The 25,659-nt window shown below is 40.8% G+C and overlaps 1 protein-coding gene across 4 annotated transcripts in view; it reads left to right on the top strand.

The window, feature by feature from the left end:
* MESK2 (misexpression suppressor of KSR 2) overlaps window positions 1-25,659 on the top strand; it is a 30,901-nt gene extending 5,242 nt beyond the window's left edge. For 3 of the 4 annotated variants that reach the window (XM_037427705.2, XM_037427707.2, XM_037427706.2), the window contains exons 2-14: window positions 1,894-1,993; window positions 2,074-2,173; window positions 4,760-4,880; window positions 5,453-5,515; window positions 5,606-5,666; window positions 10,281-10,445; window positions 11,832-11,935; window positions 14,268-14,333; window positions 14,482-14,581; window positions 14,806-14,890; window positions 18,033-18,080; window positions 20,511-20,561; window positions 24,191-25,659. In XM_037427705.2, the coding sequence (XP_037283602.1) occupies window positions 1,894-1,993; window positions 2,074-2,173; window positions 4,760-4,880; window positions 5,453-5,515; window positions 5,606-5,666; window positions 10,281-10,445; window positions 11,832-11,935; window positions 14,268-14,333; window positions 14,482-14,581; window positions 14,806-14,890; window positions 18,033-18,080; window positions 20,511-20,561; window positions 24,191-24,315 (1,189 nt within the window). In that variant the 3' untranslated portion in view covers window positions 24,316-25,659. Of the gene's footprint in view, window positions 1-1,893; window positions 1,994-2,073; window positions 2,174-4,759; window positions 4,881-5,452; window positions 5,516-5,605; window positions 5,667-10,280; window positions 10,446-11,831; window positions 11,936-14,267; window positions 14,334-14,481; window positions 14,582-14,805; window positions 14,891-18,032; window positions 18,081-20,510; window positions 20,562-20,631; window positions 22,112-24,190 lie in introns of those variants that run through there. The other variant, XM_075877687.1, reaches the window with a different exon arrangement.

Here is a 25,659-nt window from a genome sequence, read left to right as displayed (position 1 = left end):
AACATTCGCTGATTTTTTGTTTCGTGAGAGAACAGCTCCAAGCTATATGAACACACACGGAGCCTGAAGTACGAAGATTAGACAAAGCCGTGTACTATCATTCCTATGCTCGCTGAAGCGCCATGCGTTGCAGCTCCCATAGACACTAGCACCAGAGTTCCAGTGGATATTTAGGAAACTCTATGCTTTCAACGACCATTGTTACTTTATATGAAGCAAAACTTATCTTTCTTTAACCTCATCAATGACACATTCTTTCTAAGAACATGACCTGCATCTTTTCTAGACCTCGGTATGTAATTTTGTCATCTCCTAATTGGCAAATTCTTCTATGTGGAAAGTGCAGGAGTGTGACAAAAAGTGACTAGATTTGCAATCCGGTTGATAGGGCTTCATGAGGTTCATATGGTACTGTTCATGTAATGTTGACTGCAAATAATTGATCTGGGCTTTTTTGACATTTGAAAGTCTTGCTCTGCAATCCTATAAATGCGCTAGTCAAAGTAATATTGAACACTAGTTTCCCTCAGTGTGCATATATTGCAGGCTAAGCCATTCTGTTGGTCATTACAAAATGCATGCTATGCATTGTGTCTGTATTGAGAACAAGGGCAGTGTGCTCAGTGTTGCAGGAATTCTGTGCAAAGAAATGGGTTATAGGTAAAGGGACAGGGGTTCTTGCTTTTTTTGCGATTCAGATTTTATCCAAGTCCAAGGGGCCTTTAAGGCATGCACCTTTTGCGATATTTTCTCGAGACCTAAGGAAGCTCAAGAGCATAGTCTCTTTCTAATGTTATGACAGTTTAAGACTGATCTTTCGTTTAACCATCACTGTTAAATGCCGGGAGCAGGACCTGCATGTACAAGGACGAGGCGACTACCTCCTCATGTTTGATATAGCAAAACTAACTTTTTTTTTTCATAAACACTCAAATTAAGCTTCCATGTGATCCAGCATGTTGTGTTAACACTGCACCCTGAATTCACGTGATCTCATGGTATTCAGAGCATAATTTATGGGTCTTGTTAATTTGAGCATAATTTATGGTTGTATTTTCATGCCTGTGGTTAAGCAAATACCTTCAAATTAGTCAAAAGCTGTATGGAGTTGTAAGTGCTAAACCCTGATATAACCGGGAGGTGCGTCGAAGCTGGAGACTTTGTATTATTTTTCCCCACCTAAGGTTCCTTAAGTGCACCTAAATGTTTTTCAAACGCTAACATCATGTGTTGCGTATATTTAGCTAAGTCACTTTTATACATTTCTGCATGACTTTGTATTCCTGATCTTGCATTTGGGGTTAATATTTTCAAGTAATCGTTTCAGAATAAACATTAAGAAAAATTGAAATTTGTTAAGGAATTGCGAATTTTTTTTTCTTCTCCTCAACCGTTTGGTATGTAGTGTGCACTCAACTCTCATTGATATCTATCGACATCTGTATCGTGTATTATCGTAAACGTGAGGTACAAAAAGGGAGATTTGTGAAAAGGTTGAAATCTTACTTAGCCTTAGAATTAAGCTAATTGAAGCTTTAATCTCATGCTATTTTTTGCTCTCTACACATTTATCCTATAAATTAATGTATCATGCTTTAATACAGCAGAAATTTTTTTTGACGGTGCATTCTGGTGTCTTGTCTTGAAAAGTACATATAGTAAGTTGTGACATTAACAGACATGGCCAACTTATTAAAAATGGTTAGAAATTGTCCAGAGACATGTATTGCAAGGAAGTCTAAATTGTTTTTTCCTCAATAAAATAGTTGCAGAAACTTGTGCGTTCCCAGCTGATTGTTTTCCTCTAATGATTGTCATGATTGTCACATAAAACCATTCTTGGTGGGGCTTTTCTGGATGTACTTCTAAGAGCTGAATCTACTGTATGTGCAGGGGAATGCCTACGGACACGATGGACGACATCGAGCTTAAGAATGTTGAGTTGCAGTATCCTCTGATGAGGTCTCTCTCGAGGAGTGATTCCTACACTCAGGTAGACATCAATTGTACTTTTGCTGTTAACTTTTGCACACGCTTCAGTGACTGATTTTTATATTTTTTTTTTTGCTTTAGGAGGACCGCATTGAAACAGACTTTGGGACCATGGTTGTTGCAGTTCAGGGTGACCGCAACAAGCCAGCTATTTTCACCTACCATGACATTGGGTTGAATCGTGAGCATCTTTCGCTTTCGATTTCTCTTTTTTTTTTAAGATTTAGATATTTTTTAGGTTTACAAGAAAAATGTGCACAATCTGGTTTAGTCTACCTTGTCCTTGACCAAAGCTGATGTATGCATATTCATGTAGGAAGAAAACTTCAAAATATTCATCATCCAAATTAAGTGGTTAGGGCTATAAAGTGGCACAAGATAAAAATGGCAGCATGTTCAAACAGTCCTATTTGTGCAATAAAGTTTAATTTTGTGTTGCTGACTAAAGCTGACTTTTTTTTCTTTTTTGCATATAATATGTCCAGCTTGTCAGCTAAATTGCTCAATCTATTCAAATAAGCTTCAGCTTAATGAAAATTTCTTCATTTAGGCAATTCAAAGTTTCTTATTCTATTGTCTCTAGTGGCTAAGGTACTCGGCTGCTGACCCGCAGGTCGCGGGCTCAAATCCCGGCTGTGGCGGCTGCATTTCCGATGGAGGCGGAAATGTCGTAGGCCCGTGTGCTCAGATTTGGGTGCACGTTAAAGAACCCCAGGTGGTCAAAATTTCCGGAGCCCTCCACTACGGCGTCTCTCATAATCATATGGTGGTTTTGAGACACTAAACCCCACAAATCAATCAATCACTCAATTATTCTATTGTCAATGGCTACCAGCTAAAAAATTGCTTATTAAATATGCAAACATATTGGGCAGCTTGTAGATTGTGTGGCTATTCTTTGTTGAGAGTGTAACTTTTGTTGTGCGATAACATCAAACAGTGTGCCAGTTTCTACCATTCGCTAGACAAGTAATGTGAACTTGTCAGTGCTGATCAATTGGATGAAAAAAAAAAAAAAAGCACTCTGGACCATGGAAAGCTCCTTCTAGTGATACTGACTGAATCTGTCTGTGGACCTTATATATGTTGCTTCCAAGGTACATCCCAAGCACAAAGTAGTTCCGAAGGAAATGAACAGGCCCCAGATGTCATGCAGGCAGCGAGCACTGCTTCTATGTAACTGATTAAGGCTAAACTGAGTGCTATAGGGCAGAAATATTCCTGTTTACCTTTTCAGTTTTGTAAGTGCGAGTAAAATTTTCATGAAATAAGTTGGGAATATTTGATGTGATCAGACTTGCTTGCAGGCTTGAAAATGAAAGTATGTATTAAAATTTCCTATATTAGTATGCAGAGATTTATTATAAAAATGAATGGCTGTGCATATGAGGCATGCCAATAGGTAGAGTTAAAGGGACACTAAAGTCAAATAACGATTTACGTCAGAGTGAAAGCTCAATGTATGACAACATCTAAAATGACAATATTATCAACAACAGTGCCCTACTTGCCGAGAAATTAAGGTAAATGCACAAAAACACAAGCCCCGCAGTAGGAGATTTTCAAAATGATCCTGATGACATCAGACGAACCACCTACTATTAATCACTAGTAATCGACCTAACTGCACTAAATAAAGAACCTTCCGTGCATCCAGTTTTATGGCCCTTATACAGCCGCTAATCACAATCATTGTCCACATTCTTTGTCCCATGAACTGGCGCTCTTTGGCCATCACATGGCCCTTGCGCCAAAAAACACCATATATCATCATCATTCCGTGCATTCAGAGGTGCAATAAAATGCTGCCTGTTCGTTCATGTTCGATTCATAGAAAAAATAACTGCCTGTCGTCACTATGGGGAATGGCGCGAGTGGCTCTAAAATTCAATTTTCGCGTGGTTACACGGGACAGGTGGTGCAATCTAGCGGGGTGCAATTGAAACAAAAACGTCTGCAATCTCGAAGCCAATGGCGCCCCGCCGCGGTGATCTAGTGGCTAAGGTACTCAGCTGCTGACACGCAGGTCGCGGGTTCAAATCCTGGCTGCGGCGGGTGCATTTCCGATGGAGGCGGAAATGTCGTAGGCCCGTGTGCTCAGATTTGGGTGCACGTTAAAGAACCCCAGGTGGTCAAAATTTCCAGAGTCCTCCACTACGGCGACTCTTATAATCATATGGTGGTTTTGGGACATTAAACCCCACAAATCAATCAATCAATCGAAGCCAAAGGCGGGAATTGATCAATGGCCGTTGCTGCTGTGGCTCCCGCTACTTTCGGTCTGCTGCTACTAGCGCAGTAAAGCCGGGCAACATTGTGCACGGCAACAGTAACGCGAGTCGGTCCGCTTTTTGAGTCGGGTAATTTGAAGGGTGATAAGCCAATGCAGACCACTAAAATGTGGTTTTATTTCAAAATGGGTCTTTCCTTGGCACAAAAGTAACACTACGAAGTTTCTGAACCGTCATTTCAACAACATCCACTTAATAGTTGCTTTTAGTGTCCCTTTGAATATGTTGCATTTTACAATGTGGCAATAATTGTATACAGAATGAAAAGTGTGTTTTAATAAGTTTAAGACTGGCAGGATGATGTTACGCACCTCTATTTGGTCATGAAAGAAAAAAAATAAAGGCATGTCGCACTATTTTCTTAGTTATGTGCTTTCCTCTTGCAAAGGCCATGTAAAAAAGCCCTCATTGTCAAAATACTTGTGCAATGGCTATTTGTTTGCACAAGACTAATTTGCGACTTCATTTTTTAAAAGATGTCTCCAACTTCCAAGCCTTCTTCAACTACACTGACGTTCGAGACATGATGCAAAACTTCTGCATCTACCATGTTAACGCTCCTGGCCAGGAAGAAGGAGCAGCACCTCTTCCTGAAGGGTATAATAATTTTTATCTTGTTTTGATTGATATGATTTTTTGATTAAGCTTTTATAGGCTGCCTGATTGAAACTAACCATGCTTGTTTCGTAATTTTTCTTGTCCTGTTTTTTGCTTCTACACTGTGTATTGCTCAGGAAACATCTGCTTTTAGATGGGAGATTTGTAGGGAGGTTCAATAGAGAGAGCATAGGGAGGTCAATAAAAGCTCTGCATCAATTCATGCTCTTTGAAGGCACTAGTGCCAAATAAGCTTGTAGGCTTTGGTTTCTTAGAATTGGCCACATCAAGGCAAACGCAGCAAAGGAAAAAATTGGGGGGCATGTGGGGGGGGGTGGCAACAACTTTTTATATAATATGGATCCCTGTGAATGAATTAGAATTCAGTACATTATTTGTAGCCTGGCTGGTACACTACTCACAAAGATTGCTTTAAAGAAATGTAATTTTTTTTTTTTCTTTTTAAAGCAGTAGCCAATTGTGCTCCTTCTACCATCATTGTAAATAAAGTGAATGCTACATACACAAAACTATGTGATGGATGTTTTATAATTTATCATTTATTTAATCAGGTATGCCTACCCTTCAATGGAGACTCTTGCTGACATGTTGCTGCTGGTGATGAAGTTCTACAAGTATGTTTCTTTTTAATACGATATTCCTTCTTTTTGTTATTTTGTTGTTGCTCTGTCCCATTAAAATTGTTACTTGATGTCTGCTTTCAGAATCAAACACTTCATTGGATTCGGTGTAGGAGCTGGTGCTTACGTCTTGGCCAAGTTTGCTGTAAGGTTTCATTTCTTGTCACCTTCTTTCCTCACTTTATTCCAGGATTTCATGATTTGGCCATAAGGGGTGGGAAGGGGGGGGGGGGGGGCCCTGTAATTTCAACCGGCCTTATGCCTTTGTTGCATTTTATTCTATCGAAGGTACATTGGACTTATTACGTAGTTGCATTACTTAGGCTTTACATATAAGTATGCAGGCCTTGGTATACGAGACAAGCTCGGTAGTGAGGGTGTGACGATTCCATCGGGGCAAAAACTTCGCGTGCAGCTAAAGTAGTGCAATGGTTGAACACTGGAGTACACTTTCTATCATATTCACATAATTTCATTGTACTGGAGTCGTCATACCTTCATTATGCGTCAGCTTGTCCAACAAGCTACTTCATTGGTTGAGTTCACTAGGTACTGCTTCTCACTTAAGCATCTCTTGCATGCATTAAAGGGACATTAAAGAGAAATGGTGACTTTGTTTAAAATTGATAAACTGCACTCTGAGAACTCCAATGCCATAAGTTTCACTGTCATGAGTTCATTATTAGTGGAGAAAATCAAGGGTGAAGTTTCATTTTAAATATCCCGCCAAAATCTCCACGCATGACGTAACAAATTTCAAAATGTATTTTTAGGATTTTTGCTACATTGGCTTGATTAACTTCATTTGCTAGGTCTATGGCACCCACAGATGACAATTTACTTCATTTTTATTGAGTAGAAGCTATGTGGAACCTAGTAGACTCCTTTGAAATTGACTAAGTCATGGAATTTGGTGCGGGAATCTAGTGGTGGCGTCTCCACCGCCATTTTATTTTCGCCCGTTTTCTCGCTTACCAAGCGTCGTGTCATGGTAAGAGTGGTGTTTTCGGGATGGTGAAGTTGTACTTTACTACTATGCGAAAAATTGTATTGCTCTTTAGTGTCCCTTTAACGCCCTTAAAGGGACTTCAAAGCGAAATAGTGAATTGGTTTAAATTGATAAAATACTGCCTGAGAAATATAATGTTAATTTCACCATTATAGGTTTAGTAATAGAGTAAAAAATAAAGTTCAAGTTTTCAATGTCGCACTGAAATCTCCATATGTGGCGTCACTGATTACACAATGTATTTATCGTATTTTGGCACTATTGGCTCACTAAAATTTTCTCAATCTTGGTATCGTAAGTCTATGGCCCCCTCAGAGGACGCTTCACTTCATTTTTACCAATTATGAATTACGTAGGCCCTTGTAGGGGGTGCCGTCAAAATAAGCGACATCGGAAGAAATAGTGCGGTAACTTGTATGCCCCCCCCCCCCCCCCCCGCATTTAATTTTTGGGCATTTTCTCGCTTACCAAGTGTCTTCCTGCTACAAGCATGGTGTTTTTGGTGCTGTGAAAGAGCAATTTACTAGTACGAAAAAAACCGTTTTGCACCTTAGTGTCCAATTAAGGCAGGCAGTATACTTAGTTCAAAACCATCAGAAACCTTTTGTTAAGTAAAAAATGCTAGGTAACTAAGCTTTTTGGCACAAAGACATACAATGCCTAATTTGCTGATGCCTGTCGGTCTGACATACTAATACCTGTCTGTCCCACTTTCACAGTATTCACATTGGTATGTCTTTGTGTTATGATCGCCACACACTCCGAGCATGGAGACATGTGCATGTGAGGTGCCCCGCCGCGGTGGTCTAGTGGCTAAGGTACTCGGCTGCTGACCTGCAGGTCACGGGATCGAATCCTGGCTGCAGCGGCTACATTTCCGATGGAGGCGGAAATGGTGTAGACTTGTGTGCTCGGATTTGGGTGCACGTTAAAAAACCCCAGGTGGTCGAAATTTCCGGATCCCTCCACTACGGCGTCTCTCATAATCATATGGTCGTTTTGGGACGTTAAACCCCACATATCAATCATGTGCATGTGAGGTTTGTCTCTATGCAAAAGCTTATCTTCTCGCTTTTATGCTCTTGTAAACAACTTTTTTCATATGTGCTGTACACTGGGGAGTGTTATTTAAGAAATCAATGTTTTGTACTTTAGTGTATTGCTTTCGTCTCGCCTTTATTTGAAGTGTGGGGCCACATTTTTTGTTTATTTGGCAACGGCACAGGCAGTGCACCGTATTGAACTGGCAACCATGCGGCCCTAACTTCCACTATGCAGGCGGTTCAAGCTCTGTCATTGGCAGTGCCGTGTTATGTAGTGAGCAAGAGAAGCTAGAACACATGGCCCAGCAAAAATAGAGCTGAGGGCAGCCAAATTTTTTTTTCATGTATATTGAATTTTCAGCATATAACTTCGGACTGCATACCCCTGTCGGTGCTGTTGTCACAGTAATAATTTGTCAATCCTTCAGTGATATAATCCACAAATTAAATGTAAGGGGTTTGAAAAGTTTTAGAGGGCCTTTAAATCTACATGCATGCAACCAGCACATGCAGGTGTTGTTAAATTAAAAGTATTGGAATAAAATTACCTTTGTTAAGAAGGGCGCTTGGTTTCGAGTGGAGCTAAGATAAAAATAAAATTCTCAAGTACAACAGGCAACATAGAACCGGCAGAACTTTCGAAGTTGATTAATAGGCGTAAGGTATGCGATGTAAGAAGGTATAACATGGAGAGAATTGAACACGCTCTGAAAAACGGAGGAAGCGTCAAAGCAGTGAAGAGGAAACTTGGGATAGGCAAAATCGGATGTATGCACTAAGGGACAAACAAGGCAAAATAACTACCGATATGGATAGGATAGTTAAAATAGCGGAAGAGTTTTACAGAGATCTGTGCAGTAGCCGAGACAACCACGACCCTAATACTATAAGAACTAGCAGTAACCCAGATGACACCCCACCAGTAATGATAGAAGAAGTCAGAAAAGCTTTGGAGAACATGCAAAGAGGCAAAGCTGCGGGTGAGGACCAGGTAACATCATATCTGCTGAAAGATGGAGGACAGATTGTGTTAGAAAAACTAGCCACCCTGTTTACGAGGTGTCTCCTGACGGGAAGAGTACGAGAGTCTTGGAAGAACGCTAACATCATCTTAATACATAAGAAAGGAGATAACAAGGACTTTAAGAATTACAGGCCGATCAGCTTGCTCTCTGTAGTAGACAAGCTATTTACAAAGGTAATTGCTAACAGAGTAAAGAAAACATTAGAATTCAACAACCAAAGGAACAAGCAGGATTTCGAACAGCCTACTCAACAATTGACCACATTCATACTATCAATCAGGTAATAGAGAAATGCTCAGAATATAACCAACCACTATACATAGCCTTTATAGATTACGAGAAGGCGTTTGATTCAGTAGAAATATCAGCCGTCATGCAGACACTGCAAAATCAGGGCGTAGATGAAGTATATATAAACATTCTGGAAAAAATCTACAGGGGATTAACTGCTACCATAGTGCTTCATAAAGAAAGCAACAGAATACCAATCAAGAAGGGTGTAAGGCAGGGGGGCACAATCTCCCCAATGCTATTTACCGCGTGCTTACAGGAGGTTTTCAGAAGCCTAGAAGGGGAACAGTTAGGGATAAGAGTTAATGAAGAGTACTTTAGTAACCTGCGCTTCGCCGATGACATTGCATTACTGAGTAACTCAGGGGACGAATTGCAACTCATGATTACGGAGTTAGACTAGGAGAGCAGAAAGGTGGGTCTTAAAGTTAATCTGCAGAAAACGAAAGTAATGTACAACGACCTCGGAAAAGAGCAGCGCTTCGAGATAGGTAATAGTGCACTTCAAGTTGTAAAAGACTGTCTACTTAGGGCAGGTAATAACCGCAGAGCCGAACCAGGAGATTGAAGTAACTAGAAGAATAAGAATGGGGTGGAGCACATTCGGCAAGCACTCTCAAATTATGACAGGTAGATTGCCACTATCCCTCAAGAGGAAGGTATACAACAGCTGTATCTTGCCGGCACTTAGCTACGGAGCAGAAACCTGGAGGCTTACAAAGAGGGTTCAGCTTAAATTGAGGACGACACAGCGAGCAAGGGGAAGAAAAATGGTAGGTGCAACCTTAAGAGACAAGAAGAGAGCGGAGTGGATTAGGGGACAAACGGGGGTTAAGGATATCATAGTTGAAATAAAGAAGAGGAAATGGACATGGGCCGGGCATATAGCGCGTAGACAGGATAACCAATGGTCATTAAATGTAACAAACTGGATTCCCAGAGAAGGCAAGCGGGTTAGGGGGAGACAGAAGGTTAGGTGGGCAGATGAGATTAAGAAGTTTGCGGGTATAAATTGGCAGCAGCAAGCACAGGACCGGGTTAACTGGCGGAACATGGGAGAGGCCTTTGTCCTGCAGTGGACGTAGTCAGGCTGATGATGATGATGATGAAGAAGATAAAAATGAGAGTAGGTTGAGTATATTACATTTGTTTTTCGATTCGGGTTTGTTGTTTAATGAAGTATGACCCGATTTTGCTGCATAGTTCATTTTTTCTAGAATAGGCTTTCAAATGTAACAAGTCATTTTTGTAATGTGACTATTTATTAGTCTTCTTTTAACATGCTGTACTTTTGATGCCTTGGTGACTAATCGGAATTTTGAATAGTACAGCAAGTGCAGTAGGTTCGTGTTGAACCAAACGCGCTCTTGTAATATGCATACATTCTGCAGCTTGACCGCCCGGAACTCGTGGATGCCTTATTCTTGATCAACTGTACTGCGACCAAGTCAAGTTGGACAGAGTGGGGCTACCAGAAGCTGAATGCCATGCACCTTCGAAGCTCTGGCATGACTGCTTCAACTCTGGATTACCTGATGTGGCACCACTTTGGCAAGGTTGGGAGCCATCAACTCAGATATAAATTGTTTCATTGTATTAGCATAATTTCTCTTTCTGAAGTTATTTACATTCTGGAGGGGAAAAAAAAGGACGCAGTAGAGGTCCAGAATGTACTTGCATACCTTTCTTTAGGTAGAAGTTCATTGAATGTATGCAGTTATCTTCAAAATCCATCCTTTTAGCATTGAGCAGTTGCAAAACATTTTTGTGCATTCTTGCTGTGCAGCATAATTCAAATGACTTTTGTTGCATATTGAAAATGACTTATTGTGACCAGCTATGACCTATAATTTGACTCCTAATATTATTTGTTAAATAAAACTTTTACATTTGTGTAAAGGTCACTTTTAACACGTGCAAATATATTTAGAAAGTATTGGTATTTAGAAAAAACAAGCACATTAAGTGTCTGGAGTCTTAGAGCACCCTTCTTCCATTCAAAAGATTCTTGATTGTATGCAATTTTCACTGCTCAGCACACAACTCATTAATTGGTGTCATGTTTTTTGATGCTTTATTATAAATTTGTAAAAAAAATGAGGCTTGCTGTTAGAACTTTTTTCTTGGTTTGCAAGTTCTCTTCTTGATTTTATCTTCTCCTGTTGTATATTTGCTTGTATAACAAGCTACAATACCATAATCTTGTGAAAGAAATTGGAAAACGCCAATGTATTTGAGAGTCGTGTTAAAATTTATATTAATTACAGGTCTTGCCATGTTATTATCCCTTTTGTAATTGATTTGTAATAGCTGCATTGTGATTTTTTGGAATAGTACAAATTGATTTTTCATGCTGTTTTATATCATTTGGTCCAGATTTCACGAGCCCTTTTGATTTTCCATAATGTACCATAATGATAGGGCGAAATGTGAACAGAGGGGCACCTACAAGCTCCAGTGTTCCAATTTTTTTTGCAAGCACTTGCAACCAAAGATGACTAGCATCTTTTTTGTTATCAGCCAGGTTACAGGCTCTTGAAGATACATTTGGAAAGTGAGGTATGCAAGTGCCTCACTGTTCACATCTCTATTTATCACTAGTGAACTCAATGTATCGTTGCTTTTTCCTGCATGCTCTGTTGCACTTATGTTAAACTGTTTGACTTTTCTATGTGTTATTATAATTGTTTTAAACTAAATAATCTCCTTGCTTAGAATATCCTATGCATGTAGTAAAAGTTAGCCACTGCCTGCTGTGTTTGATCAAATCAGCTGTCAAACAATTTTGCAAACAACTTATAATCAGTGTCTGAATAAATTTACTGTTCATTAAACTTCAGTAAGCATAATTGACTGGTGTGAGGCATTTACCAATTTGGTGAGCATTGAAACTTGTTACTTTGGGGCCTGTAACATTTAATTATTTTTCATGGTTTTCGCAGCTGAATGAAGAACGGAACCATGACTTGGTGCAAGTGTTTCGCCAGTATTTTAACAAGACAATTAATGCCCAAAACCTTGGATTTTTCATTGACTCCTTCATAAAGTAAGTGAAAGTGAGATATTCAAAGAAGCTCCTATGCAGGAAGCCTAACTAAAAGTAGAATTGTCAGCCTGTTTTCCTGACACTTCTTGTGTTAAATTATTATTCCTATGGCACACATGGCTGTGGCAAGAAAAAAAAAAAAGGAACAATAACATTTAGCAAGTCACTTTGTTGCAAATTTGTGGAAGGCCTCTATGTTGAAATTTCATGAATTTAAACTTCAAGGGTTAATTTGTATTGTTTTGTGTGTATTAGAGAGATGTAGTGCAACTTTGTTTACGTAATATAGTGTTGCTTTTCGAGCAGTTTTAAAATGGCCATTTCAAATCTGGGGTGTAATGCCAATGACATTACACCCCAGATTTATGTTTGACATTACACCCCAGATTTAAAACTGCCATTTTAAAACTGCTCGAAAAGTAATGGCATTACACCCCAGAAAATGCCACGATGTGGCTGCCAGGTGCTAGTTTGACACTGTAGAGTGTTCCTGGTTCTTCCTCGTATAGACATAGGCCGTAGGTGCGTGGGGAGCGTATACACTTGTTCAGGGTTAAATTATGTTGGCAAGACACTCTGAGCAGGCAGTTACTTATGTGAAATGCTGATCAATGCAAACCAAGCGTGCTAAGTAATGGGGCAATAAGTAGCCAGTGGCTTCTGTTTAAAATAAAAAAAATTCATTCAGACTGCATAAAATCAATTATTTGAAACGTGTATTATTTGATAATGAGAGCCTGTATGACACTCCTTGATTGCACTTTTGTGGACTATGATGTGCCATCTGGAATCTCAAGCCCTCCCCTGAATTTTTTTTTATTCTTTGTGAGGAATTTTCTTTATAAAAAAAAAAGCTACATTGGATCACTAATATGCTACTGCCAGTATTAAGTTTTGAATGCTTTGTATGTTGCTCAAAAATTACTTTCAATGAGGAAACTCTGTTGACTTTTGCAAATTTCATATTCAGTTCAAATTCCATGTTTTCACTTTAAACCTCAAACAATTGGCAAAACTAACCTCGACTCAAGGAGAAGGACAATTATGTTTGTCTTTATTTCTGTATTGCAGTATTAGCTGAGCTTAATTTGCTATAAATTACCAATGTTCCTAAGCTTCTACTTTCTTGAAATTATGAGTTCATTGACCCACCCTCCTCCCAACCCCCTTTTTTTTAATCTAGTTAGCAACTTCATGCAAGTGAGTCATTTCGTTCTATTTGAGACCCGCAGCTTGCTCTTTCGGTAGACAATGCACTTTATGGTGCACCATCTATAATGGGGTTCTCGCAAACTTCTTGAAGTACCCTAAACATGCCTTCAAGTTCGTGGGCTACAAATTAAAAGATAAGTTTCTGTCAAAAATGTCCGGGCTAGGACACTGGATGCAGTTAGAAAAAAAAAGAATGTATAACATTTTAACTTGCTTTTATATTGGAATTATTATATTTGGTGAACTATGCAGCATTTCTTGTGTTTTAGAGATGATTGGCAGCTTATGATTGAAACATATGACTGAAAATTGAGAGCACCGAAGTGGCTTTTTTACATCTTAACACAAACTAGAACTAGGGGGAAAATTGTTCAGAGGTGTGAAATGAAGCGATTACAGATGTCTCTTTCTTGCTTTGGGAATTATGTTTGTCACTATGAAGTTTTGTCTATGGAAGAGATAGCTTCATATCGGCACTGCCTGAACAAGAGATCGTTCTTGACAGATCTGCGCTAAAACAGGCAAGGACAAAGCTGGATACAGCAGTAAATGCTCATGCATACTCTATAATTTACTTGTGAAAAACAAGTATATTTAAAAACAAGCTATGACAGCTTGAAAAATTATTTTGGTAATATGTTCCCGTGAAAGCATTGTTCTGATTCCAAGACAATTTTGAGGCTTCTTGGAAAGGTGGTTCAGGGCCCCTTTTGGGTTTTCACACTGGCAGCTATACCTTCACCAGAACTTCAGCTCTAGCAACTTATCTTCAACTACTGTTGATCATTTCGGGCATTCTTGTTGTGAACCTCATTTTCATTCAGAAGGCTTATTATGACAGCTGAAAGAATTAAAGTAAAAATAGTTATTCTGCAGCCTTTTATTATCTTTACATTTATAAACTGGCTGTTATTTTTACACTTATAAATCAGCTGTTTTAATCTATAGTTCTGGAAAGGTCTTGCCTTAATCTGCATTTTTAGGCTAAATGAGGCCGTAGAAGCATTGTATTATGTTGAGACTGATAAAGACTGGTCGTTGAATTTTCAGTCTAGAGAGTTTTCACCTTCTTCTGCCAGAGTACATTTGTGCGATTGACGAACTTGTGAACTTTTTGCAGGAGGTCTGACCTCAACATCACTCGTGAAATAGATCCTGCAAAGAAAAAGATGGTGAAGAACTTCAAGTGAGTATTGACGGTTCAGCAAACAGCTGCCTATTATGCATTGAAATAGTGCCATTGTGTTGTGCCACTTACCTGTATATAAAACCATGCTCTGCATTAGACACGGTGTTTTTTTATAGTCTCACAGTTGGCCAAATATTATTCCTAGGTGCTCCGTGATGCTGGTTGCAGGAGCTTTTTCCCCACATCTTGATGACACGGTGAATATGAACAGCCGCATGGACCCAACCACATCATCTTGGATGAAGGTATTTCTAGTCGGCCCTCTATCTTACGCAGTGAATGGTTAGGCTTCTTGATGAAGCATAATCGAATAAGTTACTACTGACAGCCCAGAAAACAGAGTGGATGGAGAAGTTCAGAACTCTGTCTGCCTTTCTGTCCCTTCCGCAATTTTTTTGCACTGTCATTAGAAACTTATTGTCGGGTCTACTTGGCTGTGTTAATGATTGACAATGTTATTGGTGTCCAGGTGTCTGACTGTGGAATGGTGCTGGAAGAGCAGCCAGGGAAGGTCAGCGAGGCATTGAGACTGTTCCTCCAGGGACTGGGATATGGTAAGGAGACAGTTTGAACTTGATAACGTTAAATAGCCTGGGTTGCGCAAAACATGATGTTTGCATTGTCCGTGATTGAAAAAATCCCAATGGATCTTTAAAAATCTGAGTTTCAGCTGGAATTGAAGCCAGGCATTCTACTTGGAAGTTAATCATTCTGCCTCATAGCTACGCCTGTGCTTGAAACTGCTACGGAAAAAGACCCTATACAGGTGTCACGTCAGGCGATGAGTCACACGAACGATGTCGTATCGTATGGCAGAAATGTCGAATCACCCCGAGCATCGCAACCATTAATATCGCATTGAGTGGATAGTTTAAAGCTGCCCACCCATCGCTAAGGGGTCGGCCATAAGGCATTACCTTTATCATAAGTCACATTAAAACGTACAGCTATGTAGGTATGCATTTTGGCTTAGACGCGTAGTGGCTATTTCATTACTTCGCAAAATGGTAAATTGCAGCAAGTGGGTACTTCACAACTGTACACTACGAGAGTTCACAACAGCCAATGTCATGTGCACTCATGTTGCTCCTCTCACGGCACGTTTGAGGCATAGACCAAGAAGCGAAATGGCAAGCTCATGAAAAAAGTTGTGCAAACAGTCTTGAGAGTATTTTGTCTCGAACCATAGAAATGGCATCTTATAAACACTTTCACGGTGGTCAATGACCTCATGTTTTGCCACGGAGCGTAGTCTGTGCGCATACACTGGGGGAAGGTTTCCAAGGGAAGGATTGAATGATCGCTGAATATACCATGACCCGGGTCTTCTGCTCCAGTTTGTCTCTCTTTGCAGTGTCGTCAAAAGGTTATGGAGGGTCCTCCGACAGCAAATCCACAAATTAGTGTGTTGTAGAGTGTAATAATAATAATAATAATAACAATAATAACAATAATAATAATAATAATAATAATAATAATAATAATAATAAAATCTTATTACTGCTATTTTTTTACCTCAAGATTGTTGCATACAATGCTTATTTATTTTTGTTTGAATTGTAAGACAAAGTACATTAGTGATACTTTGACAGGTTTGCGCAGAAGAAATCGAAGCCCACCACGCGTGCGCTTCACCATTTGAAAAGTAAGCTTCACCGGACATTGGATAGTTTCCAGACACATTAACTGCTATCCATGTCACTTGTTTTGTATGTGGTTGGTTGGTTTGTGGTGTTTAATGTTCCAATGTGACCCAGGCTATTGGAGAGACTGTAAAAGAGGTGTCTGGATAATTATGTCCACCTGGGGTGCTTTGAAGTGCACTCATATCGCACAGTATATGTGATGGCTCATAGCAACACGTGTATGCTGTTGTTTAGTGGCTATGTGTTATAGTTAGCTGTGACATTATTCTTTTTTTTTTTCAAGAGAACCAAATAAGTATCAAAGACAGATATCTTATCTTGCAGTGCTAATAAAAAAAATTTAGAACTTGCAAAATGACAGGACTAACAGAGCAGTGATAATACCTACAAGTGTTTCCAGGAAAAATGTGGTGGCAGCTTTGTAGATGCATTGATGACCCTCTGTATTCTATTTGTAATATCTTGCACTTCACTCTGTCAGTTTTACTGCTTCTACTAAGAACTGTCAAACTGAACGACATAATCTGAGTTCTGCTGTATGATCTTTCACATATTAAATGTACGACATACAGCTGTACCCTGCCATAGCAAAATTGGTGGGGAAGCCGGAAAATTTCACTAGCGAGAGAATTTCATAATTGGAAATACAATATAGTACAAATAGGGAAACTGTCTGCGAAGGAAAAGCTTCTTGCACAAATTCACTTGGCATGCCTTGCCGATATTCTCCACGTGCAAAATGAAGAAATCTTTCTGTGCAGTGTAGGAAGTTGTCCTTTGAAATTTTGCCATTGTGCATTCTGAGGAATTCTGTAATGGTGTCGAAGGTGTCTGGTGGGTTGGTAAACCCACGGGACGCTTTCTTGTATCCCGAGATGCTGATGCAGGTATGGCAACCACTTTGTAATAGCACAGTAATGAACGAGGACACACAGAAAAGGAGACATCTAATGACAAACAATGCTCGTTAGCACTGTGTGTCATCAGATATCACCTCAGTGTGTTGTTGTTCATTGCCTAAATATTACAAAGATGGCATGACCGCAAGCTCACATCCAGGGGCGGCGCCAGGATGTTTTTACTGGGGGGGCAACCACGCAAAGTGAGTTCCTCCGGGGGGGGGGCAAGCTAGCTCTGCTGCTCCTACTAGGTTTTCAATATATGCTTCCGGGCACTTGGGTGGGCATAGGGGGGGCAGGCGAGAATTTTGGGGGGGCTCCAGCCCACCCTTGCCCCCCCCTGGCGCCGCCCCTGCTCACATCGCTCCCTTACTGAATAGAATCTGCTCTTGTGCAGCTACCACAGTGTGTCTGAAATTGGTGCTGTACCAATTTTCGTAACGCAAGTAAAACGACATGCAAAAGCCAAACCTCTTGCACATATCGGCCTGAGAAGAGAGAGCCACCATGCAGTTAGCGTGAGCGGTGGTGTCGCTGCACACACACGCACAAAAAGTGAAAATAAGCAACAGTGTGGAAATGGTGAAATACAGTGTGTGCAACTGCTTCTGGAGCTGGGCCGATTTAGTAAAGAACGATGGTGCCTCCTAGCCAACCACAATGCGGTGGTAATGCAGAAGTAAGGACGTCAGAACGCATTTTGAATAGGCTGACCTTGTTCAAGCAGATAATGTTTGAGGAAAGGTCCTGTTAATTTTCATCATTTTGGGACTGCAGTTTTGCAGTTTCAAGGTTGAAAAATGCTAGATGCATTGAATCGTGTGGGTGTTGGCTTGGGATAGAAAAGTACTACGTTATTGTGAGAATTTCTTTGTAACACAATTTCGTTCTTGTAGGTTTTAACTGTGTACCTTTTTTTAGTGCAAAAATGTTTTGAATGTGAGCTCTGGTGAACTCTGACTCAGTTTTCAAGCTGTTGCAAGCAACAGGCGCATCTTGTGCATATCTGTATTACTTTTATGGTGACATGATCTAAGCAGCACTGACTTGTATGTTATTTTGTCATTGAAGTATGATCTAGTGCATAATCTTTCAAAGTAAACTTGATACATTGAAGGTCTCTTAAACTGAATTTTTTTTTTTCCATAAAGCACTGAACTCCTCCCAAAGGCGGTCTTCTGCAGCTTCACTCAATGAAGGTAATTTAGTCATTTTTATTTCTCGTTTCAGTTTATCATAGTGGGTTGACCATGGTGGCCTATACTATAGGCATTGATATGTGCTGATTGTGTTTGGTGTAGATACACATGTAGATCATGTTGGTTCTTGTCCCTGAAACTTTGGTTAACTGATGTGGCATTAAATCGGTCTAATCTTTGCCTAGTCATAAATTTAGCCACCCTGTAGGCCTAAATCTTAGGCCATGGCCTCAGAGATGGCGCGTTTCTTTCTGGTCGTCCCAGTCGCACAGAGAGAGCGTGTTTCCAGAGGTGGGCGTGGCCCGCTTTTTTCTCCCCACCGCGGTGCTGCTTCGTATGGTCGAAAAGGCTGCCGCGCTGTTGGCAAAACTTGCACATGGCGAAAAAAAAATGGTTTTGCACTTTTATACAACTTCGCACTCATTTAGGAATGTCGGGCCTAGGTGTACGATAGGCAAAATCAACGTTTGTGCGTATATATTCTGAAATGTTTTTTTTTTTTGCTGTAGATATGTGTCACCCATATTAGAGAACTTATAATTGCGGTGCCTCAGCAAGAGATCCGCATGCGCTGGAAACTTGCTGCACTTCGAAGTTTGCAGGCTGTATAGTATGAAAAGCACTGGCGAAGAAAAAAAAAAAAAATGACAGCCCCCGATCAACAAGCGAAGTCAAAAGAATGCCGCGTTCTACGCTCACAGGTTTCATTCGAATAAAAGGGTTGCTTTTTTTTTTTTCTTTCATGGAACTAGCGCTGCTTTTCATTGTAACGCCGTTTAAGAATCCTCCCATCGAGCCGCAAAAGCTGGATACAGGGAGGAGGGTGCAGGTGGTGGCCGTGCATCTAGACTATGTCTAGACCGAACGTCGCCGGTTCTGTGACGACCAGGAGCTGGTCACAGGCATGTTTTTGTCGCTTATGGTCGCCCATTCGCACTGCGAATTTTACGGTATTCAGTGGATACGTTGGACAATCTAAGAACGAACATCGAAATGTTTCACTTGTTCAACAAGTACGCAACACGCGTTCTGAGTGTGATGTACCTGGTATGAAACACCGTGGTATTACATAGCAGTGACAATTTGCACTTTTTCTTTCTTTAGTAGCCTACCTTGGCAAATACTTGGTTTTCATTAGAAAGACTATGTTATGATACATGTGCGACCCTTTGGTTTGGATCGAGTCGAGAGTACAGTAAGAGAACATGACAATAATATTGCTATTGTGCTACCAAAACATAATCAAAATTCAGATCATGTAAAAAGAGACAATGAAAATTCTGGCACTTTCACTGTGAAAGATGAGGGGACTAAATGTAGGTCGGCTAATCGAAGCCTTATACATTATTCCAGTAGAATTACTTAACACGTACCTTATTTCAATGTCACGACTAGGGCACCCAGCTATCAAGAGCGTAACTGCGCTTCGGTTGACCACCTCATAAACATCGGTACGTGATATAATAGTAAAATTATTGAGTCGGGATAGGAGAGCAATACGATTCGACGATAAGTAGTCCAGTTTTTGCCTATACAAGTCTCAAGTAGAAAGGAGGAATACTAGAATGCCTCTATATTTCTCAACTCGAGGTATTTAGCACAAAGACAAAACGGACAGTAATGAAAAAAAAGTAATACTGCCACAGACAAATTGGTACCTCCTTACAAATTCCCTATCGGGAAAATGCAGCATTTACCATGCTTTTCTTCGCGAATTGGACCAGAATAAATGCAGTAACAAAAAAAAATTACTTTCCTTCTGTTCAGCTAGAGGGTCCTGGCGATGATTCTTGCTCGTAGGAGAAAAAAAATAAATAAATAAAAACCCTTGCGCACGCTGGAATCCCGTGTGCCTTCTATATGCCATGTTCTCAGCCACCTCCGGAACCCTCGCTCAATGCGCCCTCTCATGGTAGCCGGGCGCGCGAGGCGATACTCGTTGGTTTTGCTGGGGAGCGCGGCCATCTGGACGGCCGGAGAGAGACACGCCGCGTTTTTACCATCTGGGAGGCCATGGTTAGGCATTCCTTGGGCTTATTTCTAACCAATGCACCGTAATGACTGCTCTGTAATTGGTAGTACATATATTTGATGATTTCACTTGTCTTAAATGCTTCAGTTACATTTAGCACACACACGTAAGAATGCTTTCTGCTTCACGCATTGTTTTTTTGGTCACAGCTGTTCGCATGACTTCTTTCTAGTCAAATGGGGGGCTCGGCTGACTTGCAATCTTAGCGCAGTATTAAATACTGTTAAAATTATCAAGGCACTGGCAATTTCCCTCCTTAAAACAAGGTTGTCTCGGTTTATGTACATTTATCACTATAATCGGTTTAGCAGTACTGCTTTGAGCACACAGCATTTGCATCATGGCCGCTTTGTTCATTTGGTTCTTTTTCTTTTTCTTCTTTTGCTTGCATTCGCCAGCCCTGGAGATGCGTCGTCGATCCTCCCTCACTGCTTCAGCTCACAATGCAGGTTAGAGCCTTGCGCTAGTGTTCCTTTTTGTTTGAGCCAGAAAGAGCTTTTGCGCCCTTGCCCAAAACAGACGAGGCCTGAGGAGTACGAGGAGAACCCGTCAGCACAAGCTGCTGGATGCGTGGCAGCGACACCCACAGATATATGCATCTGGTCCAGTAGGAAAGCCAAGGCCTGGTGGCACATGACAGCACATGTGCTACATTTCTTTTGCTGACTGGTCACTACCAGTTCGCACATTGCAAAAGCTTGTGCATCAGCCTTGGATGGTCACTGTGATGGATACCTTTGCTTTCTTGCCACTGTGGACAGGTCATACTTTTCATTTGGAAAGAGAGAAAAAAAGAACTAAACAAACACTGGCATATTCAGCGTTGCTACTTTCGTACGTTGGCTTTGGTAGTCTCTTTGACACTTCTTGTATGTTTGTGAGCGTGTGTGCGTGTGTGTGCACGTGAAGCATCATTTGTTTAGTAGGCATTAGTCAAGCATTTATGAATAGTGTGGCATAAGGCACACTTGCTTTTTGGTGTTGCTCTACAGTGATCAGCTGGCAGTTTTGCACTCAAAGTTTAGAACATCACTAGACTTAGCAGCATTGCTCTATTTTCACCATTTAGCACTGGCACCTAGCAGCCCTGCATACTAGGATGCCTGTACTTCTGTGTCACAGCTCTGAGTGGCTCTGTGTGAGCTATACTTAAAGCACAGTTTTTCCTAGGCATTTCTCCCCCCATTTTTCTAGTCTGCTGTCTTGTGCCCCTTATGTATGTATGCATGTTGGTAGCTTTAGTTGCAGTTTGGCAGGCACACGTATGCAGGTGGTAGTATTTGCACCAGCTGTCTAAACAGATTTGATGTGGATATTTCGTGTCCTGCTGGCTTTAGTGTTGGTATGGAAAAGTTTTTTTCCAGCTATAGCAAGCAGCATTTATGATCATGAAATCTTGTGGTGCTAAAGCTGGGTTATGCACAGGGGGAACTTGGGAAGTATTTGTAATACTATCATAATGACTCGACAGGTGTCTGTTTACTTAGTTTATGGCGAGTGTGAGAAGTAACATGTTTGACGGTTGCCTGTTGCCTTCTGTGTGGGTGTGCTAGTGGTGGAGTAATACGGTAGAGAAAGGTCAACCCTGGGGCTAGTTGTGGCCATGGCTTTCATGTAATAACGTCCGTCAACACACGTGCTATGCACCAATGCTTTTTTAATTTTTTTTCATTTTGACTTGTATTGACATTGGCTGGCAGGCTGGTTCTGTGTGTAAATGTATGGTCTTACCTTCTTTTCCTTCTTTCTATACCTTTGTGCTTAGTATTTCATTGAGAATGATACTTTGCTTGTGCATGTGAGCTTTATCTAATATATGTTGTGATGCTTACTTTTGTACAGCTTGGTTATGTTGAAGACGTTTCTTCAAAGCATTAGCTGCCTCTTTGTTGTTTCTAAGTTTCTAATGTGCTATTGGTTGGCCCGCAATGCTTTCAGATAGGACCCTTATGGTACCAACGTAGGCTGTAGGTTAAAATAAATTGCATTCGAGACTAAACTTCAATAGATGTTTTTATTTTATTTCGGTGTGCATACTTGCGTGAACAATATAAACAAGTGTGCCTCTGTGAAGTGTTTGTAAGAAGGTTCACCAGCTTGTTGACACGCACACCTCTACCCACGTAGATCACTTGCTGCCTTTTACTGAGTGCAAAATTAAGCATTTTGCATTAGGGAAGACTGATATTTAGAATCACTTCATACATCCTAATGCTGGCACTGGAGTAAAAGCCATTAGATACACAAGAAATGTATTACCTTTGAGTAATCCTGATTTTTGTTCTTTTGTATTACATACTTCAGGTAATCTTTGCGACTTTTTTTTCATATTCTGTTCTATATGCCTACTCCATGCTAATGGCTGCTACGTGTACTTGATATAATTCTGATGCCACCATACGTTTGTGCTGTATGGATTATACAAGCAGCAGCATTCGCATGAACAATGAATTGTGTGGATAAAGGAGGAGGCCAGATCTACAGCATGTACCTTTTAAGCGTTATGGCTTTTGGTGGGCTAGTTTATTCTGGATCATAATGAACATCAAACAGCATGAACAGATGAAGGACGACATGAGTGTAGAAAGTATGCACTCGTGTGTTCTCGTCCCAATGTTCTCCATCGGTTCATCCTGTTCTAAGCTCATCTTGATGCTTTCCAGGAATGTCCATAACTTTGGCCTCCAGTACTGGTATTGCCAATCTGTTTCCTTCAGTGCCATGATACTGCTTGATGAATGAAATACAGCATCCCATGCATGCTGATCAACAAACTTAATGCTGTAACTTTCATTTTAAGTGTTTGTCTTAGGTTTGATCTATATTTTGTGCAATTTTATGTCCCACAAGCTTTCCAAGTGGCATAATATTAACTGTCAGCATCAAGGATGGAACTTGTCATAAAGTTTCTTTATACTTGGGTAGGCACCTGTGCGAGATATTTGCATGTAGGCTAGTCTCTTTCTGCATCTCATACCATGGCACACTTAAGCAAAGTCTTGTGGCAAAAATTTTGCATGCCTCATCTTTGTTTCTATGTCAGACAATGATTTTGAAAGAATGCATTTTTTTCTGAAGTCATAGTAATGTATGCTATAGCTGGTTTATGACTGCTTTATCAGTACAAGAATACCAACCAAAAGTAGGAGCAAGGAACTAGAATTTTCAACGGCACTACAGCTGTGCTAGCAACAGCAATAGCACTGGTGATCCTTTTATAACCAGTTCAGTCACATTGCAGCGGGCTGTGTGGCATTTAGCTTAGGGCACTGTAAATGTGCGAAGTATTTATATTTGTCTCAACTTTAAGTTGTGTCAAGACAACATGGGGTGGTCTTCATTATGTTACTTATTGGAACTTTTAATGATATTTTTAGTGAAAGCACACAGAGGTGGTCTTCCATTTACCTTGAAACAACAAAAAAAATTAGGCTGCTGGTAGCATAGCAGACTAAACTTTGCAATCGGGAAACTGCGTTCTGAAGAGTAATAATAAAATGCCATAAAAGTCAAGTAGCATAGCCTTCTTGTGCACACATGTATAAGTAGAAGGTAGTTCTAATGCAGTGTCTCCCAAGCTCCAAAGTATTTGTACCATGTACATGCATCTTTTTTTTTTTTTGTCATGCCCATTCTGCATTTGTAGTCTGATAAACCCAACTGGATTGCGTGTTAGCAAGGAGAGGAGTGGGGGGGGGGGGGTGCATCATAGTTTTACTGAGCCCCTCTTCTGTGTGTTGTGTTGCAGCCTTTGCTTCCTTTCTTTTTTCTTTTTTTGTTTGAAAATTTGTGTGACTGGAACCTTATCTTTGTTTCGTTCATATACCTCCTGTTTTGACCCATTTGTTTTACTTTGTTTTGTAGTTGCAGCACCTTAGTAGGCGCCTCTGACAGCGTTGTCCCAGACTAGTGTATGTGTGGCGTGTGTGTATGATTGTGTGTGTGTGAGATGACAATTCTTTTCATTTTTCTCTTATGTTTTAAGTTGATTTTGTAGATCTAAATTGTTTTTGATTCCATTTCTTTTTCCCCTCTCCCTCTCCCGTTCTTTCTTTTTCCCCCACCCTCCTCTTTGTAGTCCCTAGTCTTGCTGGTCAAAAGTTGAGCTCAGTGCGTCAGACTTCGCTCGAAGAGGAGGCCAACGCCAAGCAGGAAGTACACATTGTTGAAAACCCCATAAACCAGCATCAGGTGAACTGCTAAGCAGATGTGGAAAAACTCCAGCAACATGGGGGGCCCACACGAGAGAGCTTTTTTGTGGCAGCACTCCAGCTGTAGCGTTGGTGTGCAAAGACTGTTTTGTTCGTTGGAGGAGGGGAGAAGGGGTCGTCACAGATGCAAAAGCAAAGGGACATGAGCAAAAAAAAAAAAAGTCAGCTAGGCTTAAATGACAAAGCTGCTGCTAGAATTGCATGTTATCACGTTACAGATGCTTGTTGGTGTACCCACACGTACATTGAAGCTTGCACACTCGTGCCTGGTGGTAGTACAAAGCTTCGTTCAGTCTTCTAAGCTCAAAAGGCTATGACCCTGCCGTCAGACCTGCATGCATGTTTTTTGTCAACTTGCCCTATTCTCAAGTATGCATTGATCAGGCAATCCTGGATTCTTTCAGAGAGCACCTTAAGAAAGCAAAAAAAAAAAACGGGGGGGGGGGGGGGGGGCAAAAGCTGCACGTGTGCACCTACTTTTGTGCGTGTGACCAGGCTACATCCGACTTGCAGCAGCTGCCGCAGAAGCTGTAGAATATAAAGTTTGTTTGGCTACGAATAGTACAACGAAAGGCCTTCAGCGACGGTGCTTGCCACTGAGGCTGCTCCAGCCAGCTTTGAACGGTTAGTTATGGAGACTGCAGAGGAGGACCAATGCATTGCTTGTTGATGCTTTTTGTAATGGTGCATTAAGTTGACAAGGGTGCAGCTGTGTTCCTCGCAGGCTGGAGCATTTTTAAGACGTCCCGAGTTTGTGTGTGTAGGCTCGCTGCATGCACCAGGGCTCATGGTCACGTTATGCAAGAACAGTGTTGTGCATATAAAACTTTCTCCCACTAAGAATGGTTGTTGCTTTAACTGTCCAGTCTTCTGTCATTGCTTGCTGAAAAGAGAAGGCAGGGATGTTGGGCTTTGTTGAAATTGCTTGTTTTGCTCTGACTCGCCCACCTATGTCTGTTGTGGATTCTGGCAAACTGAAAGTGCGCTACGTGCTGTAAACATTGCAAAATGGAGAGGTTTGGGCATGTATTTTTTTTTCTAGTGAGGCCTTGTTTTGAAGGGCTTACATTGTAGATGGTGGTTGAGAAGGTGTACTGTACACTGTGTATACATGAGTGAAGCCTACTATACAAGATGTATAAGCGACGTACTTTTACTTTGACTATGGGCATATGTTGCATTGTATGTTGTGTGTGCTGCTCTTAAAGATTCAGCCGAAGAAATGTATTTTTATTATAGTTTGTTCCTTACAACTGCATGTACAATGAATGCATTTGTTTTACATCTATGCAGGTACATGCACATGGTACAAATAAAGCAAAATCATACACATAGA

This window comes from Rhipicephalus microplus, chromosome X, assembly GCF_043290135.1.
Source record: "Rhipicephalus microplus isolate Deutch F79 chromosome X, USDA_Rmic, whole genome shotgun sequence".
In the NCBI taxonomy this organism is placed as follows: Eukaryota; Metazoa; Arthropoda; class Arachnida; order Ixodida; family Ixodidae; genus Rhipicephalus; species Rhipicephalus microplus.
The sequence above is the reverse complement of the archived record's forward strand: the minus strand, read 5'-3'. Positions and strand labels throughout refer to the sequence as shown.